The sequence below is a fragment of the Equus przewalskii genome, chromosome 9 (genome assembly GCF_037783145.1).
Source record: "Equus przewalskii isolate Varuska chromosome 9, EquPr2, whole genome shotgun sequence".
In the NCBI taxonomy this organism is placed as follows: Eukaryota; Metazoa; Chordata; class Mammalia; order Perissodactyla; family Equidae; genus Equus; species Equus przewalskii.
The window spans coordinates 8,909,305-8,925,491 of record NC_091839.1 but is presented as its reverse complement, the minus strand read 5'-3'; the positions used below and the strand labels follow the sequence as shown (position 1 = coordinate 8,925,491).

General features: G+C 38.7%; 1 protein-coding gene across 8 annotated transcripts in view; it reads right to left on the bottom strand.

The window, feature by feature from the left end:
* Nucleotides 1–14,963, bottom strand: part of LOC103552481 (zinc finger protein 573) — a 56,878-nt gene extending 41,915 nt beyond the window's left edge. Inside the window, exons 1-3 of one of the 8 annotated variants that reach the window (XM_070557645.1) lie at nucleotides 14,871–14,963; nucleotides 9,827–9,909; nucleotides 761–956 (exon numbers count right to left, since the gene is read on the bottom strand). Coding sequence is in view for 1 of the 8 variants with exons in the window: in XM_070557649.1 (XP_070413750.1) it covers nucleotides 9,827–9,835 (9 nt within the window). In the remaining 7 variants the exon portion in view is untranslated. Of the gene's footprint in view, nucleotides 1–752; nucleotides 957–9,826; nucleotides 9,910–14,870 lie in introns of those variants that run through there. The other 7 variants (XM_070557647.1, XM_070557646.1, XM_070557643.1 and 4 more) reach the window with 7 other exon arrangements.
* Nucleotides 14,964–16,187: the final 1,224 nt, after the last annotated feature.

The window sequence follows — 16,187 nt, the reverse complement described above, 5'->3', positions numbered from 1 at the left end:
CCAGAAGCTGGTTTTATATCCTTGCTTTTATTCCAGAAAGTACCCAAAGGAGCTAGCTGTAAATAATGGGCAGGAAATCAAGATAATACTTACAAGAGTTATAGGTTTAGAAAATTCTAAGAAAAAAAGGGAGCAAACAAGGCTATTCTAAGTTGGGGTAAAGACACCCAATCCTAAAAATAGGAAAGGAGAAATCCCATAGTATGAAAGGCAGCAGGTTCACTGACTTACTCTGTTAGCTGTCTTTTGTTGGAAGCAATGAAACACTTCATGCTAGCTTAGTCTCAAACGATATATTGTTTCAAGAACTGGGATTTACAAGGGATGGGGTCCCCTTGGCCCTCATGGGCTTCAAGAGTCAGGAGACTCTTGTCTTTCACATGCTGCTCTGGGTCTGCTTTCTCCTGTGTCAGCTTCATTCTCAGACTGTGTGACAGCCCAACAAGCTATCTTGTGCTTTCCTCGTCCTTGAAATGAGAAATAGGTGATGATCGTTTCCTGGGAGCTCCCAGGAAAATAATAGAGAGGACTCCCACTGGCCTAGCTTGTGTCTTAGGCTTATCCCTGAACCCATTACTGTGACAAGGAACATAGGGTCCTCAACTTGATAGCCTCTTCCCCCATGGTGGGGAGAGGTGGAGAATTGGGCAAGAATTGAAGAACTGTCCCCACTAAGAGAGTGGTGAGAGGCCCATAATGAATTGCAAAGACACCTAGCCAATCAGGAGTAACAAGACAACAGCTGGACGTACCTCATTACCTGTTAAAAGGAGGAAAACTGGAGCCAGCCCTGCTGGCCTAGCGGTTAAAGTTCGGCATGCTTCGCTTCAGCGGCACAGGTTCGTCTCCCAGGTGAGAACCACACCAGTCGTCTGCCAGCAGCCATGCTGTGGCAGTGGCTCACATAGAAGAACTAGAAGGACTTATGAGTAGACTATACAGCTATGTACTGGGGCCTTGGGGAGAAAAAAAAAGGAGTTTAATGCTTAATGTGAGTAAGAAACATGTTTTTCTCAGCTGTTGGTCCAGTAGTAATATGGTGTTTAACAATGAATGAAACAATATACTAACGTAATTTGTGAACATTTTCTTTATTAATTACCGTATAACCATACGAGGTAAGTATTTTTGTTGTATTTATATGTAAACAAACGGAGGCCTAGAGAGTTTGAGTAACTTGCCCTGTTTTCACTGCCAGTAAGTCAAAGAGTTGTGCTTGTATACATTCTATCCATGATCTTAAGGAAATACTCAAAGGCCTTCCATACATTTAATATTTTCATCCTTTCTCTTAAACATAAAAGGTGTCTCAGATCTTCTGTGCCTTCTTTCCCCATCTGTCTGCATCTTGTACTTTCTCTACCACTGTCTGTGTCTAGGACTGTCTGCCCAATTCTCTCAACTGTTCTTCAAACACACAGGTGCTGAGAGCATCGTACCCAAAACTTTCCTTGACTACAGCCTCATGGCTGGTGTTGGATGAACATCAACCAATTATAGTCAGTTTCTATGTTTCCTGTTTCCTTTTTCATTAACTCATGCAGGAGACTATTTATCAAATCTTATTTTTTAGTTACAAAGGGTAAAATTTTTAAAACCCAACAGTAGAAAAGTATATAAATCAAAATAAGAAATTCCCTCTTTTTTTTTTTTTTTTTTTTTGCTGAGGAAGATTTGCCCTGAGCTAACGTCTGTACCAATCTTCCTCTATAATTTTTGTACATGGGTTGCTGCCACAGCATGGCTGACGAGCGGTATAGGTCTGCTCCTGGGATCCGAACCTGCAAACCTGGGTCACCAAAGTGGAGCACACAGAACTTAACCACTATGCCATGGGGCCAGCCCCAGAAATTACTTGTTTTAAATCTTCTACTCTCAAGAAGTGATGATTTAAAAATCTTCATTCATAACCTACAGTCCTTTCTAATGCATACATACTTTATAAATGATATATGTATAAACACACAAAATCCTATATAATACAAGTATTGTATATATTACATAGCAAATATTATGTGCCATTTGTTATATATGTGATTTATAATATGTCACTTAGGTATTATAAATAAAAAATAAATCATCCTGTTCTTGCCTTAAGCTGAAGGTATAAAGAGAAAATTCTCAATAGTTCACCAAATAGTATTGAAAAACAATGTATGTATTTTTTCAACTACACAATCACAGCAATGCTTCCTGAAAGTTCTCTTTATTCATCTGCCTCTCTAAAGCCTCCCCAAAGAGAATGCAGGCGGCCCCCACTTCTCCTGCCTCAGCCTCTCTCCCTCACTCAAATCCCACTTCTACCACTTCTTCAGTCTCTTTTCTCTTATTCCCTCTTTTTTTAGTGTTATAAATCAACTTAGCCTTCCCATAAAACTCTGGGTTCTTCTGAAGCCTGTCGTGAACAGCACGTCCAGCACAGCCAGGCACAGGGGAGCGAGTGACTGTGCTGTATGTATCACATCTCTCTTTCTCACACGGTCACACACACACGGTCACACACACAGTCACACACACACGGTCACACACACACGGTCACACACACAGTCACACACACACGGTCACACACACACGGTCACACACACACGGTCACACACACGGTCACACACACACGGTCACACACACAGTCACACACACACGGTCACACACACGGTCACACACACACGGTCACACACACGGTCACACACACACGGTCACACACACACGGTCACACACACAGTCCACACACACGGTCACACACACACGGTCACACACACACGGTCACACACACAGTCACACGCATACATTTCTTTTCCATTTTGGGGTCAAATTTTACATACAATTTTTAAATGGTTTATTTTCTTTCATAATATAAGACAGAAACATTTGATAATTGTAAATTTATCTGGCATGAAGCAATCCCTCTAAACTCGTCAGTTCTAATAAACTGTCTCTGAAGTTTGTTTCATTATATAGATAATCATGTCTCCAGAGCACCACAGATTTATTTATTTTCTTCCTATCTTTAAAAAATCTATCTGCTTGCCTTTCCTCTTAGGTTTTCAGGACCTTCAGAATGACTGAGTTTTACTGTGTTAAATGGTAGCGGTTCTATGGGAACCTCTGGTCAAGCTCCTTCTCTGAATGCTTCTGCGTTTAGTATAATGTTGCTGTCACCTGTGGGTATACAATTTTCCCAAGTTTATGTTCTCTTCTATGATGTTTCCCCTCAAAATTCAATTGTGAAAAGAGAATGAGAACCCAAGCCATAGATTGGGAGAAAACATTTGCAACAGACACTGTTATCCAAAATATACAAAGAATTCCTAAAACCCAACAATAAGAAAATGAACAACTTGACTAAAAAATGGGCAAAAGACCTGAACAGACAGCCCCCCCAAAGAACATATACAGATAGTAAATAAGCATATGAAAAGATGATTATGTCATAGGGAAATGCAAATTAAACCAACAATGAGATGCCCCTACAGGCCTAACAGAACGGCCAAAATCCAGAACACTGACAACACCAAGTGCTGATGAGGACGTGGAGCAACAGGAACTCTCATCACTGCCGATGGGAATGCAAAACGGTACAGATGCTTTGGAAGACAGTTTGGAGGTTTCTTACAAAACTAAATCTACTCTTACCATATGATCCAGTCATCATACTCATTCATATTTATGCAAATAAGCTGAAAACTTTTGTCCACACCAAACCCTGCACACAACTGTTTATAATAGCTTTATTAATACTTGCCAAAACTTGGTAACAACCAAGATGTCCTACAGTGGGTGAACGGATAAAGTATGGTACATCAGACACTGGAATACTACTCAGTACTAAAAAGCAATGAGCTTTCAAATCATGAAAAGACATGGAGGAAACTTAAAAGCGTTTACTAAGTGAAAGAAGCCAATCTGAAAAGGCTACATACTGATGATTCCAACTATCTGTCATCCTGAAAAAGGTAAAACTAGGGAGATGGTAAAAAGATCAGTGGTTGCTAGGGGTTATGGGAGAGAGAGGGATGAACAGGTGGAGCACACAGGATTCTTAGGGCAGTGAAACTACTTTGTATGATACCACAATGGTGGATCCATGTTGTTATACATTTATCCAAACCCACAGACTGTGCAACACCGAGAGTGAACCCTAATGTAAACTATGGACTTTGGGTGATGATGATGTGTCAGTGTAGATTCATCAGTTGTAGCAGATGTATCACTTTAGTGTGGAATGTTGATAGTATGGAAGATATGTGGATGTGGAAGCAGGGAGTGTATGAGAACTCTGTATTTTTTTTTTCCCCTCAATTTTGCTGTAAACCTCAAACTGCTCTGAAAAATAAAATCTATTTAAAAGGAAAAGAAATTCAATTATGTTCCATATTAAGATCACTCTTCCACCTTTCTTTTTCATTCATATTTCTCAGTGTATATTTTCCGATTTTAACAGAACATTCATGATTGTGTCTCTTTAGGCCATATAATTTCAAACTTTGTAAAAACACCCAGTGTCTTTTAGCTATTGTTATCCATAAATTTTGTTATTTTTATATTAAGCTTATTTCTACCATTTAATTTCATATTTCACTGCATTTTCTTTTTGCTCCTTCTAGCTTCCATTACCTGAACCAAGTTTTCTCCTGCTGGTTTAAATGTTATATAGTCTAGCATATTTTCTCCAAGTATTTTAACATGTGCTCAGTTCCTTTGGCCTCTAGCATCCTCATGAGCATGTTGATAATGTCTAGAGAATTAGTTCTGAATTATTAAAACATACTTTTTATTTTATCTTTTGTCTTTCCTCTTTTTAGACATTAAACAATATTCTCACTCCTACATCTCTTGCCTGAATTTATTCTTTGCAGAGAACTTCCTCCAAGATGATTTACAAAGTGAATTTCTATAGGCAAACTGAGAAAAGTTGGCTTGACATAGTTTTAATTCATCCTCAATTAAAGAACAGTCTGGCTGGATATAGGATTCTAGATCCTATGATTGTTTTCTACAGTATTTACCTATATTACTTCATTACGTTCTTGCATCCATAATGCTTGTTGAGGAATCTGAGGTACACCTGATATGTGGATCTACACATTTCTCTGGCAGCTTTTAGAATTGTTTTCGGCTGTGATGTTTTCATGTTTTTGTAGTTTATTATGGCATATTTAGGTATATTTTTCTTTATGTGGCATTTCATGTCTGTTTATTTTGTCCTAGGAACTCAATGCCCTGTTCAACTACCCTGTCACTAATGCATACTTTCCTAATGTGCACTTGAATGTTTAATTGATTCGGGGGAAATTTTCATCATTCCTCAAATATTTCCTACTCTTTCTTGTTCTTCTCCTAATTCTGGGACTACTATTTTCTAGATACCAGTACTTTTGTCCTCCATTTCTATAGTTTTATTTTCTACTTTCAGTCCCCTTCTTCTTTCCTGTTGCTTTCTGTGAAAGTCCCTCAAATCTATGTTCCAGCCCACCAGGCCATTCTTTGGCTCTATCATTCCTACTGCTGTGACAACTGTTGTGTTTTTTATTGGAACTCATGTTTTATATCCCTAACCTATCTACAAGGCCTTTTGATGATTTCTTACTCCTGATACAAATTAATACCTACCCTTATCCTAAGTATGTTCATTATGCCTATTTTAAATTACTGGTCTTTATATATCAATAATTCTGCCTCAAGTGTTATATGTGGTTTTATTGCATTGTCCTCCTCAGGTGTCTGGTTACTAAGGAACCCTTAATCCCCTGAATATGCCAGCTACCTTGTCACTAATGTATACTTAGGAAGACCGAAAGCTGCTCTCTACTTTGTGTCCTCTTGGTGAGTGAAAGCAGAGGGGAGGGAAGCAGCCCCAGGGCAGACAGCCTCCAGCAGCACCACAGTGGGTCCCCCCTCTGGTGACATTCATTCAGGTAATTCCTCTGGTACTGTAAACTGAGGATCAGCAATTTTTTTCATAAAAGGCCAGATAAATATTTTTGCAACTACTCAACATTGCTGCTGTGGCTGGAAAGCAGCCACTGACAATATATAAATGAATGGGCGTGGCTGTGTTCCACTCAAACTTTATTTTATTGGTTTAAATTAATATATAAAAAGAAGCTCTGAGAGATCTCTTTAAGTTGTGTGTGCCAGGTGTAAGCATTTTGGAGGGGAAGTGATGAAAAAGTGAATTTTTAAAATTTCTTTAATAGAGGATTAAATGTATAAAGTGAAAATAGTAACAGTGCATAGTATAATGTATAGTATAGACAGAAGTGAAATGTATGATAAAAAATAATCCAAAAGAAAGGAGGGAGAAAGGTAAATATACTGTTGAGTGTTCTTTTATAATGTTAGGTAATACAACATTATTTGAGGATGGATTGTGATAAACTAAACAAAATATATACTGGAAACAGAATAATCACAAAAAATAAAATAAAGGGGTATATCTAGTAAGTTAAAGTGGAAATGCAAAAAAAAATTTCCAATTTAAGACAAGGCAAAAAGTGGGAAAGGAAACAAGCAACAGACAGACAGACAGAAAACAAGGTACCAATGGTACATACAAACATAAATACCTAGATATGTGGTTATTGGACCAGCATTAGAAAGACCTGTGAACTTGACAGAACTGCAGATTCACGGGCTTCACCACAAATATGGGGATGGGACCCAGAAAAGCATGGTTTAACAAGCTCTCCAGGTGACTTTTACAGATGTCAAAGTTTTAGAACCACTGACACATAATTAGATCAACTGTAAATTGTCTAATGATTACAATTAAAAGAGATGGTCAGGCTAGCTTTAGGAAAAAAAAAGGACAGTACTACACATTATCTGCAAGAAGCTCATTTTAAATATACATAAGAAAGATAGGTCAAAAGTAAAAGGATAGACAAGAGAATATCATGGAAACACTAATCCAAAGAAAGCAGTAGTGGCAATGATGATATCAGACAAAGAAGATTTCAAAACAAGAAATATTACCAGAGTAAGAAAGTCATTTCATAATGATAAGGTATCCAATTGCTCAGCCCACATTCACAAGTGTGAATGTACTGAATAACTGCTTCAAAACAGGAAACAAACTAACAGAAGTGAAGAGTAATAGGAAAATTCCAAATTTATAGTCAGGAGACTTCAACACCCTTCTCTCAGTAAATAGACAGCAAATCAGTAACAATAAAGAAGACGACACTATCAAATAGGCCTACTTGACATTACAGAAAACTCCACCCAACAACAGCAGAATACCTATTTTTTTAAGAGTATATGAATACTCACCAGGAAAGACCACATGTTGGGAAATAAAACTCATAAAGTTAGAAATATCCAATCACACAGAGTATGTTTTTAGACCACAACGGAATTATTAAAAAATGTTTGGAAATTGGGCAATATATATTTATACAACCCATGAGTGAAAGAAGAAATGTCAAATGGAATTTAAAATATGTTGACCTGAAATAATAATGAACATAGAACATGTCAAAATTTGTGACATTCAGTTAAAAAAAGATTTTAGAGAGAATGGCTAAAATTCAAAAGACTGATAATAAGAAGGGTGGAAAGATGTGGAATCATTGGAACTGTCATAAATTAATAGTGGGAATATAAAACAGTTTTAAAAATTGGAAAATAGCTTGGCAATTCATCGTAAAGTCAAACATACAACTACCATACTACCTAGCAATTTCACACCTAAGTGTTTACCTAAGAGAAATAAACACTTAGACCCATTCAAAGACTCTCACGGAAATGTTCATAGCAGCTTTATTCATAATAGCCCCAAAGTAGAACAACCCAAATGTCTCTTGACAGGAGAAAAGATAAATAAATTAAGATATGTCCATTTAATGTAATACTACTCAACTATATATTGGATTGAACTTATACATGTAACATGGATGAATCGCAAAATAATTATGCCGAGTGGAAGAAACAAGACAAAAAGAATACATACTGTTTGATTACATTTATATACACTTTGAGAAAGTGCAAACTAATTTTTCGTAACAGAAAGCAGACAGTGGTTGCCTGGAGGCAGAGTCGGAGGGGGCAAGGAGGGCTGGGAGGAGGGGGGATTACAAAGGCTTTGGGGGGTGATGGATTTGTTCAGTATCTTGATGTAGTGATGGTTTCATGGATGTGCGCATGCACATTTCAGAATGAATCCATTAGTAACTACATGTGGGGATGGATGTTTACTAGACTTGACTGTGATTAGTTCACAATATAAACAAATATGGAATCATTATGTTGTACACCCGAAACGAACATAATGTTACATGTCAATTATATCACAATAAAAAAACAAATCTGAGTGTACACTTTAAATATGTGCTGTGTACTTCACGTCAATAAAGATGTTATTAACGACATGGTATTTTGGTTTGAAATAAAGGTAGATACAATACATATGACACCTGTAACTTAGAGGATAGGGCTATAAATGGACCTACACATTGCAAGGTTCTTATCCTTTATGTGTAAGAGTAGAGTTCAATATTAACCCTTAAGTAGACGATGGATAGGTAAGAATATGTACTGGGGGGATTTGGGGAGAAAAACCAGAAAGAAAAAAAGAAAAAAGAAAGATTGGCAACAGTTGTTAGCTCAGGTGCCAGTCTTTAAAAAAAAAAAGGAAAAAAAAGAAAATATATTATAATACAGACAGTGACCACTAAAAATGGTCACAAAGTATAGCAAAAAAGCAAATTAAAATGGAATTAAATAAATATTTAATTGACCCAAGAGAAGACAAAATAGAGAAACAGGGGAACAAAAGCCAGATGGAAAAAAAACAGAAAATAATAAAAAGGATGACTTTAATTTAACTGTATCAATAAATACATTAAATGTAAATGGACTAAACACTCCAATTGAAATAAAGATACTGTCACAAGGTATAGAAACTCTCGTTTTTCTACAAGAGAGTTTGATAAAACTAAGGAATGTCTTCAATCCTCAAGTTCTTTATGTTAAATCCTATCATACATAGTTTTCTTATTTTAACAAATATTTTGAATGGCTGCATAGCACTCAAACTTACAGTTATGACAGAATTAATCATCTTTAGATGATTAGGTTTCTATACATTAGGTTGGACAACATTTCTAAGGTCTTTTCCATTCTTCATCTCTGTAACTTAAACTACTTATGTTTTTATTCTCTTTTATGGCCATCAACAATCCCTCACTGAACACTTTTCTGGTTCCTGGTTTAGAGAACACTAATGTATGATGATCCGGAATTATATCTAAGTCATTCAATGTCAGCATATCCTAGTCAATAATAAAAGATTCATTGTATTTATCATTCAGAAATTCCTTCCCAAGAACCATGATCCATATATTACAAGCCCCAGTTCATATCACTGTTCAGTTCTAAAAGCCTCACAAAGCATTACTTCTCAACCTACATTAAGGCAGAGACCATTCATTATCAAGCTTTAACACATGTACCCAGAAAACTCATGTCTGGGAGAATGTGAGTCTTTCCACGTTTGGCCAAATGGGATCTTCATCTCTAAGTCATCCAACTACAGTCCTGACATGGGAAGCTCAAATCATTCCTTTACAGGACTTAATTTCTTCCTTCTTCCTTCATATAAATTGGGTACATGGGAGATAATTAATAATCTGATCAGTGAATACAGAAACACTGCTTAGAGGAGACTGGGCCACATAAGGACTCCGGGTTGTTCGAAACCATCGTTCACTGGTACAGGAGGAACTTGAAGCTGATAATCCCATGGGGTTCTCTTGGGTAGGAATCTTCAGAGCAATTAACGAAAACATTTCACTGACATTATTTCAATGAGAAGGAAACACCAACTTACGTATGCCATGGTTGTACACCTGCAAAAACTGATCAGTCCTCCTTGGGTTTCCTCTACTGGAGAAGAACAAAGAGAATCCAGAACTGGGAAAGGAAGAGAGACAGTGAGAGCATGCATGATTTAGTGTTACCATGAAACAAATTAAGCATTTTGTTCCTCCATTCCATTTTACATAATACCTCCTACTGTACGAACACACAATTCCAAAAGACTAGAAGGATTTTAGATAAGTCCAAACTTTTCCCCCAAACCCCAGGAAACACAAACTCTTCAGCAGACAGTTTTCTGGCCGGTCCTCCATTTTGAGGAAGCTGCTCTGCACCTTTGATTAGCCTGCTCAGTCCTGCCCTGAACAGGTCCTCCTCCCTCCATTCCCACCCTCCAGGACTGAAAAGGAGCCACGCCATCCAAACCCCACCTTGCTTCATAGAAATGTGGTATATGCACACAAGGGAATACTATGAGGCCATAAAAGTGAAGGTTATTTTGCTACAAGCTATGACGTGGATGAACCTGAAGACATTATGCTAAGTGAAATAAGCTAGTCACAAAAGGACAAATATTGTACGATTCCTTTTACATGAGGTTCTTGGAGTAGTCAAATTCAGAGAGACAAAAGTGGATGCCAGTGAATGGGGAGTTAGTATTTAACGGGCACAGAGCTCCAGTTGGGGAAGATGAAAAAGTTCTGGAGATGGATGGCCATGATGTTTGCACAACAATGTGAATGTACTTAATCCAACGGAACTGTACACTTAAAAATGGTTAAAATGTCAAGTTCTATGATATACATATAGTTTACCACACTAAAAAAAAGGATGAAGTACTCACACATTTTACAACGTGGATGAAACTTGAAAACATCATACTAAGTGAAAGAAGCCAGACACACATATTGCATGATTCCATGTGTATGGAATTTTGAGAATGAGCAAATCCATAGAGGCAGAAGGTCGATTAGTGGTTTCATGAGTATAGGAGAAGAAGAGAATAGGAAGCGACAGTTAAGGAGTATAGGGTTTCTTTTTAAGGTGATGAAATGTTTTGGAATTAGATAGTGGTGCCAATTGTACTACCTTGTGACTATATTAAAAACCACGGAGTTGTACACTTTAAAAAGTCAATTTTATGTTGGTGAATTATATCTCAATAAAAATGTACAACATAAATTCTTTACCATCACAGTGCTTTCATAGGTCAGCATAATTTGATCATAACCTGATAGTGGTGGCGACAGTCAGAATGACATCGCTCCCTAAAAGATCCCAAGTCACATTACTTGGCCTTTGATGCATTTATTCCTATTCAGGACTTACTTATTAGGAGCCTAAAAGTAGCAAGTATGTTGGCCAGCCCCAGTGGCCTAGCGGTTAAGTTTGGCGCACTTCACTTCTGCGGCCTGCGCCCAGTTTCCCGGCACGGACCTTATACCGCTTTGTTAGTGGCCATGTTATGCTGGTGGCCCACATACTGAAAAACAGAGGAAGATTGCCATGGATGTTAGCTCAGGGCGAATTCTCCCTAGCCAAAAAAAAAGGCAGCAATTGTGTCATTTGAGTCTTTTTATCACCCCAAATACTAAGACTGTATGGTCTGGCATATAAGCCCTTACTAAAAGTCTAGTTGTTTGACCCTAAATTCTACTCCTAGGAATTTGTATTAGTTAAATATCTATAGAAATACAAAAAAAAAAATGCATGTACAGGATGTTCAAAACAATTTTTGATAACCACAAATTAGAAACATAAAAATCTAACAGTAGGTAACAGGTTAACTAATTTGGTTCTGCTATGACAGCATGTACACCATTATTGATCAGGATGATACTGGTCCAGGCTTTAAATAAGTATACATAATGTGGGAATGGTACCCTGCTGAAATTTGAGATACAGAGTCTGTTATCAGGTATTTTAAATGTGAAACTGTGTCTGTAGAGTTCATGACATCTTAGTGCCTTGGTTTTCCATCAGTAAAATTAAGACTATAAAGAATACCTCCTGGGGCCGGCCCCGTGGCCCAGTGGTTAAGTTCGTGCGCTCTGCTTCAGTGGCCCAGGGTTTCACCAATTCGAATCCTGGGTGCGGACATGGCACCACTCATCAAGCCATGCTGAGGCAGTGTCCCACATGCCACAACCAGAAGGACCCACAACTAAAAATGTACACAACTATGTACCGGGGGGCTTTGGGAGAAAAAGGAAAGAAAACAAAAACAACGGGGCTGGCCCTGTGGCCGAGTGGTTAAGTTCATGCGCTCTGCTGCAGGCGACCCAGTGTTTCATTAGTTCGAATCCTGGGAGCAGACATGGCACTGCTCATCAAACCACGCTGAGGCAGCGTCCCATATGCCACAACTAGAAGGATCCACAACCAAGAATATACAACTATGTACCGGGGGGCTTTGGGGAGAAAAAGGAAAAAAAATAAAATCTTTAAAAAAAAACAAAAAACAAAAACACCTCCTAAGTATGAATATCTTGGAGAAAGATAATCTATATAGAAATTTAATAGTATGTTGTAATACTGTATTAATATGCTAGCATTGTTATAGAACATTTCATGTTCCTAAATTGATTATTGTCCCCTAATTTCTTTTATAAGAAACAATTCTGCTATCTCCTTTTTAGAGTAAAATTGTGTTTCTCAGCCCTGCTCTTATAACATTCAGCAAAAAAAAAAATTGAGGACTTCAGTTTGAGAATGCGTTTATTAATAAGACATTAAGACTTAGAGGAAAGAGGAGGAGGAAACTTCCCTTCTCCCAACAGCAGCAGCAAAAAAGAAAGACACTTTTTCTAATCATAACTTGCTCAAAGAATCTGATCTGATCAAGTGTCTCATAAAGCGAGAACATTAAAAAGTTCAATACCCTTAATCTGTGAAAGAAAGAAATGTGAATAAATACAATTATTCTTTTTTTTTCTTTTATTGCAATCCATGCTTGGACATGTTATTTGGAAGACACCTAAAAATCAGCATTATTGCAAAGTTTTATAAAACTAACCTTAAATCTCTTTAAAAATCTAATTCTGCAAGATTGTCTTATTTGATATTTGCTACCCTGGTAATTGATTTTTAATAGTACTTCTATCATCTTTAGGTGTAAATATCTGGAAGGTTTTTCAAACGAACTTGTCACTTTCCTCTTCTCCTCACGTGCACAAACATATAACGAAATGCATGGGTTCCTTTTGCAAACTCAGAGCTATTCCTGTTTCTTTATGGTTTGACTCTCATATTCAACTAATGTGATCCTACTTGTCAAAAATAAAACAACACATATACTCAATGGAAATCAATGAAAAAATATTAATAGCGTATCTGTGGCTGGCGGGAATAAGAATATTTTATATTTCTTTATCATAAGTTCCTTAGGATACTGCATTTTTTTGCAACAAGCCTTCATGAATGCCATTACCAGAATATACGTTTCAAAATATTTCAAAAGACATTTCAACATATGACAAACATATTTGAAAATATTATAGAGAAAAAATATTATAGAACAGGTGTTTATTCTTGTATTTATGAAGCCTGAACCCTATGCATAAAATGGGAAAACACTACAAGGGAAACAAATTGCACCCACAGCCCTTGAATATCCTTTAGTTACAGCACCCCAATCAATATAAACACTTGCATTGCCAAGATTCTATTGCGAACACAATACAGGTGTGTGGCACTTACAGATTGCATCAGAGAATGTATGAAAGGTAGAAGAGTGTTTGGTACACAACAGATGCTCAATAAATGTAGCCACATCACTACCCTTCTTCAATAAACAATTAAAATATTATTTCAGATGCAATCCTTGCAAAACTTCTCACAACATGACCTTCTTAGGTGGGATTCATATATAATTTAAATTTTTCTGGGTATTACTGTTGATAAATATGAATATTGCTGAACAGTACATACTGCACATTTTCCTTCTCAGGTCTAACCCGGTATAAAGATAATCTTATTAGCTGCATAATATTCAACCATACGGATTAATCATTTACTTAAACATTTCCATAATCCTGAACACTAATTTTTCATATCACAAACAGGAAAATTGTTGTCCTTGATTTTAGACGAAAGGATCTAAATCTTTTTGGGTTCTGTTTACAATGAAAGAATACACAGGAGGATATGAATTATATGCCCAATGAATATGAGAATGTTTACGAGATTCACCCCAATGGCACCCAACATCCACTGGAAAGAAAGCAGATCACCGTTAGGGCGTTTCAGAGGAAGGAAAGCATGCCCTAAACCCAATTAATTGTATGAAACCAAAAACCAACTACCCCAAACACTGATTTTTGGATGTAAACCAAGTCTTTCCCTTCATGAGGGTCCTTCCTTTGGGGAATAGCAGGACGGGGTGGGGAGTCACAGAACGCCAGGCTTTTCTTGGAGCACAGAATGAGTTCGTTATACAACATTCTCCAGGTCTACACCCGCCCTGCTCACACACATCATCAAGTGGAAAACAGGACAGAGCCTGGACTATGTATATGCGTTTACAGCAAGTTCCTGGGGTCAGAGCGTTGGGAACGCCGAGGTTCTGAGACATGTAGCTGCCCCTCAAAGTTCCCCCAAAGAGAACTTCCCAGGCGTTCCCAGCCTCCGACTTCCACCCTGCGGTCGTTTCTCGGCGGCATCTGCGAGTAGCTGTGAGAAGACGGAGGAATCCGCAGGAAACCTGGAGCCACAGCAATCGCCGCCCAGGTAAGCGACATGCAACCAAGTCCCCGTCAACCCAGCACAGCCACGCACCTGTCACAGCCTCACAACCGCCGCACCGGCACGCAGTCTCTCTCCCGCATACACACACTCCCACACACCCCCGTCCGTCCCCGCGGACACACATCCCGCTGCTCTGCCCTTCAGGCCCGAATTCCCTGAGCGAGTGGCCGTCCATACTACGGGCTTCCCCGACCTGGGGCTGCCTCCACCACCCCTGTCGGTTCAGGTCGGGCTCCGGGTCAACTGGGTCGCCCAGAGTCCAGCCTGCGAGCATCCCGCGCCTAACACATGCCAAAACGAGTTCAACTCACCTTGCAAAGCGCGAGAACCGCGCGAAAACGGAAGGGAAGCCGAAGATCCGGTGGGAGCGCTGCCCTCTGGGAAATGTAGTTCGAGCCTGACCCTCCGCGGGCGCCTCGGGTGTCAGAAAAGCAGCCCGGCGCCCCGACGTCTAGACCGCAAGCCGCCGCGAGAACCGCCCAGGGCAGGCACCCCGGGGTTCCGGTCGCTCCATCGGGAGGGCGGCACGCCAGGGCTGGGAGCCCCGGCGGGGACCTGAGCCGAGGGGCCGTGCGCGTGTCCTGGGGGCCAGAGGAGGCCACGCGGCCCAGCAGGCTGAGCCGGGCGATGCGACCCCGCGGCCCGAGCCCCCGGCCTCGCGGGCAGAGCGCGCGCGGGACTCCGGCTCGTGTCCCCGCGGTGACTGCAGCCTAGTGACTTTGATACCTCCAGGAATGGGCTCGTTTATTCAATAAATCGCGTTAACTACATTTAACAACGGTGTGTAGGAGTGAAGTAATATTAACTTAATATTTCGCATTACGATATATTCAACATGGGCTGTGTCATTAAATGTAAGGGTGATCTAGCGAAAATCTTGTTTATGGTTCGTAATACTGATTTAGGGATAGATTTTCCCAAGCATAACCAAAGAGAGAAATGTTATAAAATATTAAGGTTTGACTGGATAATTATTTGTAATCATCCTAATCACCTGATTGGCAATTAATTAATAAAAGTAAACCGTAGACAAAAATTCGATACTTATTTTTTTAACATATATAATGAGTACGCAGTTAATAATCTTAATTCAAATTTTTCTCAATAAGATAATAGTAATCTAAGTGGAAAAGGGACAATGATCATAAATTTCCTGTTTACAACTCTAGAAATGTAAATTACCAGCATATATATCAGTGTCACAGTCACTTGACCTTTTAGGAATTCATCATACTCTCCGTAATGAGCAACCTATAAAATGTTGGTCACACTCCTTTTTTCTCCTTAATACTCCTGAATCTACAGGTGCTTTTTAATACTTCCCTTTTTTTCATAATTACTTTCTGTAGAGTCATTTTCCTCACTTAAGACATCAAGTATATTTTCTTTACACTTTTTTATAGGTCACCCCAGTCTCTTCGTTAGCATCATTGAAGAATTCCATGCATATGATGATAATATAATAAATTATCAATGAGGTTTCTCTTCAGCTCTGTACATTATTCAAGCTAAATCCTGCATTTAGTAATAAGCCGTGAGATCCATGATGTTTTGGTGAGGTTAAACAGAAAGAAGGAAACAAAGTTTGAATCTTCTCTTTCAGTCTTCAAATATAAGATATGGGGAAG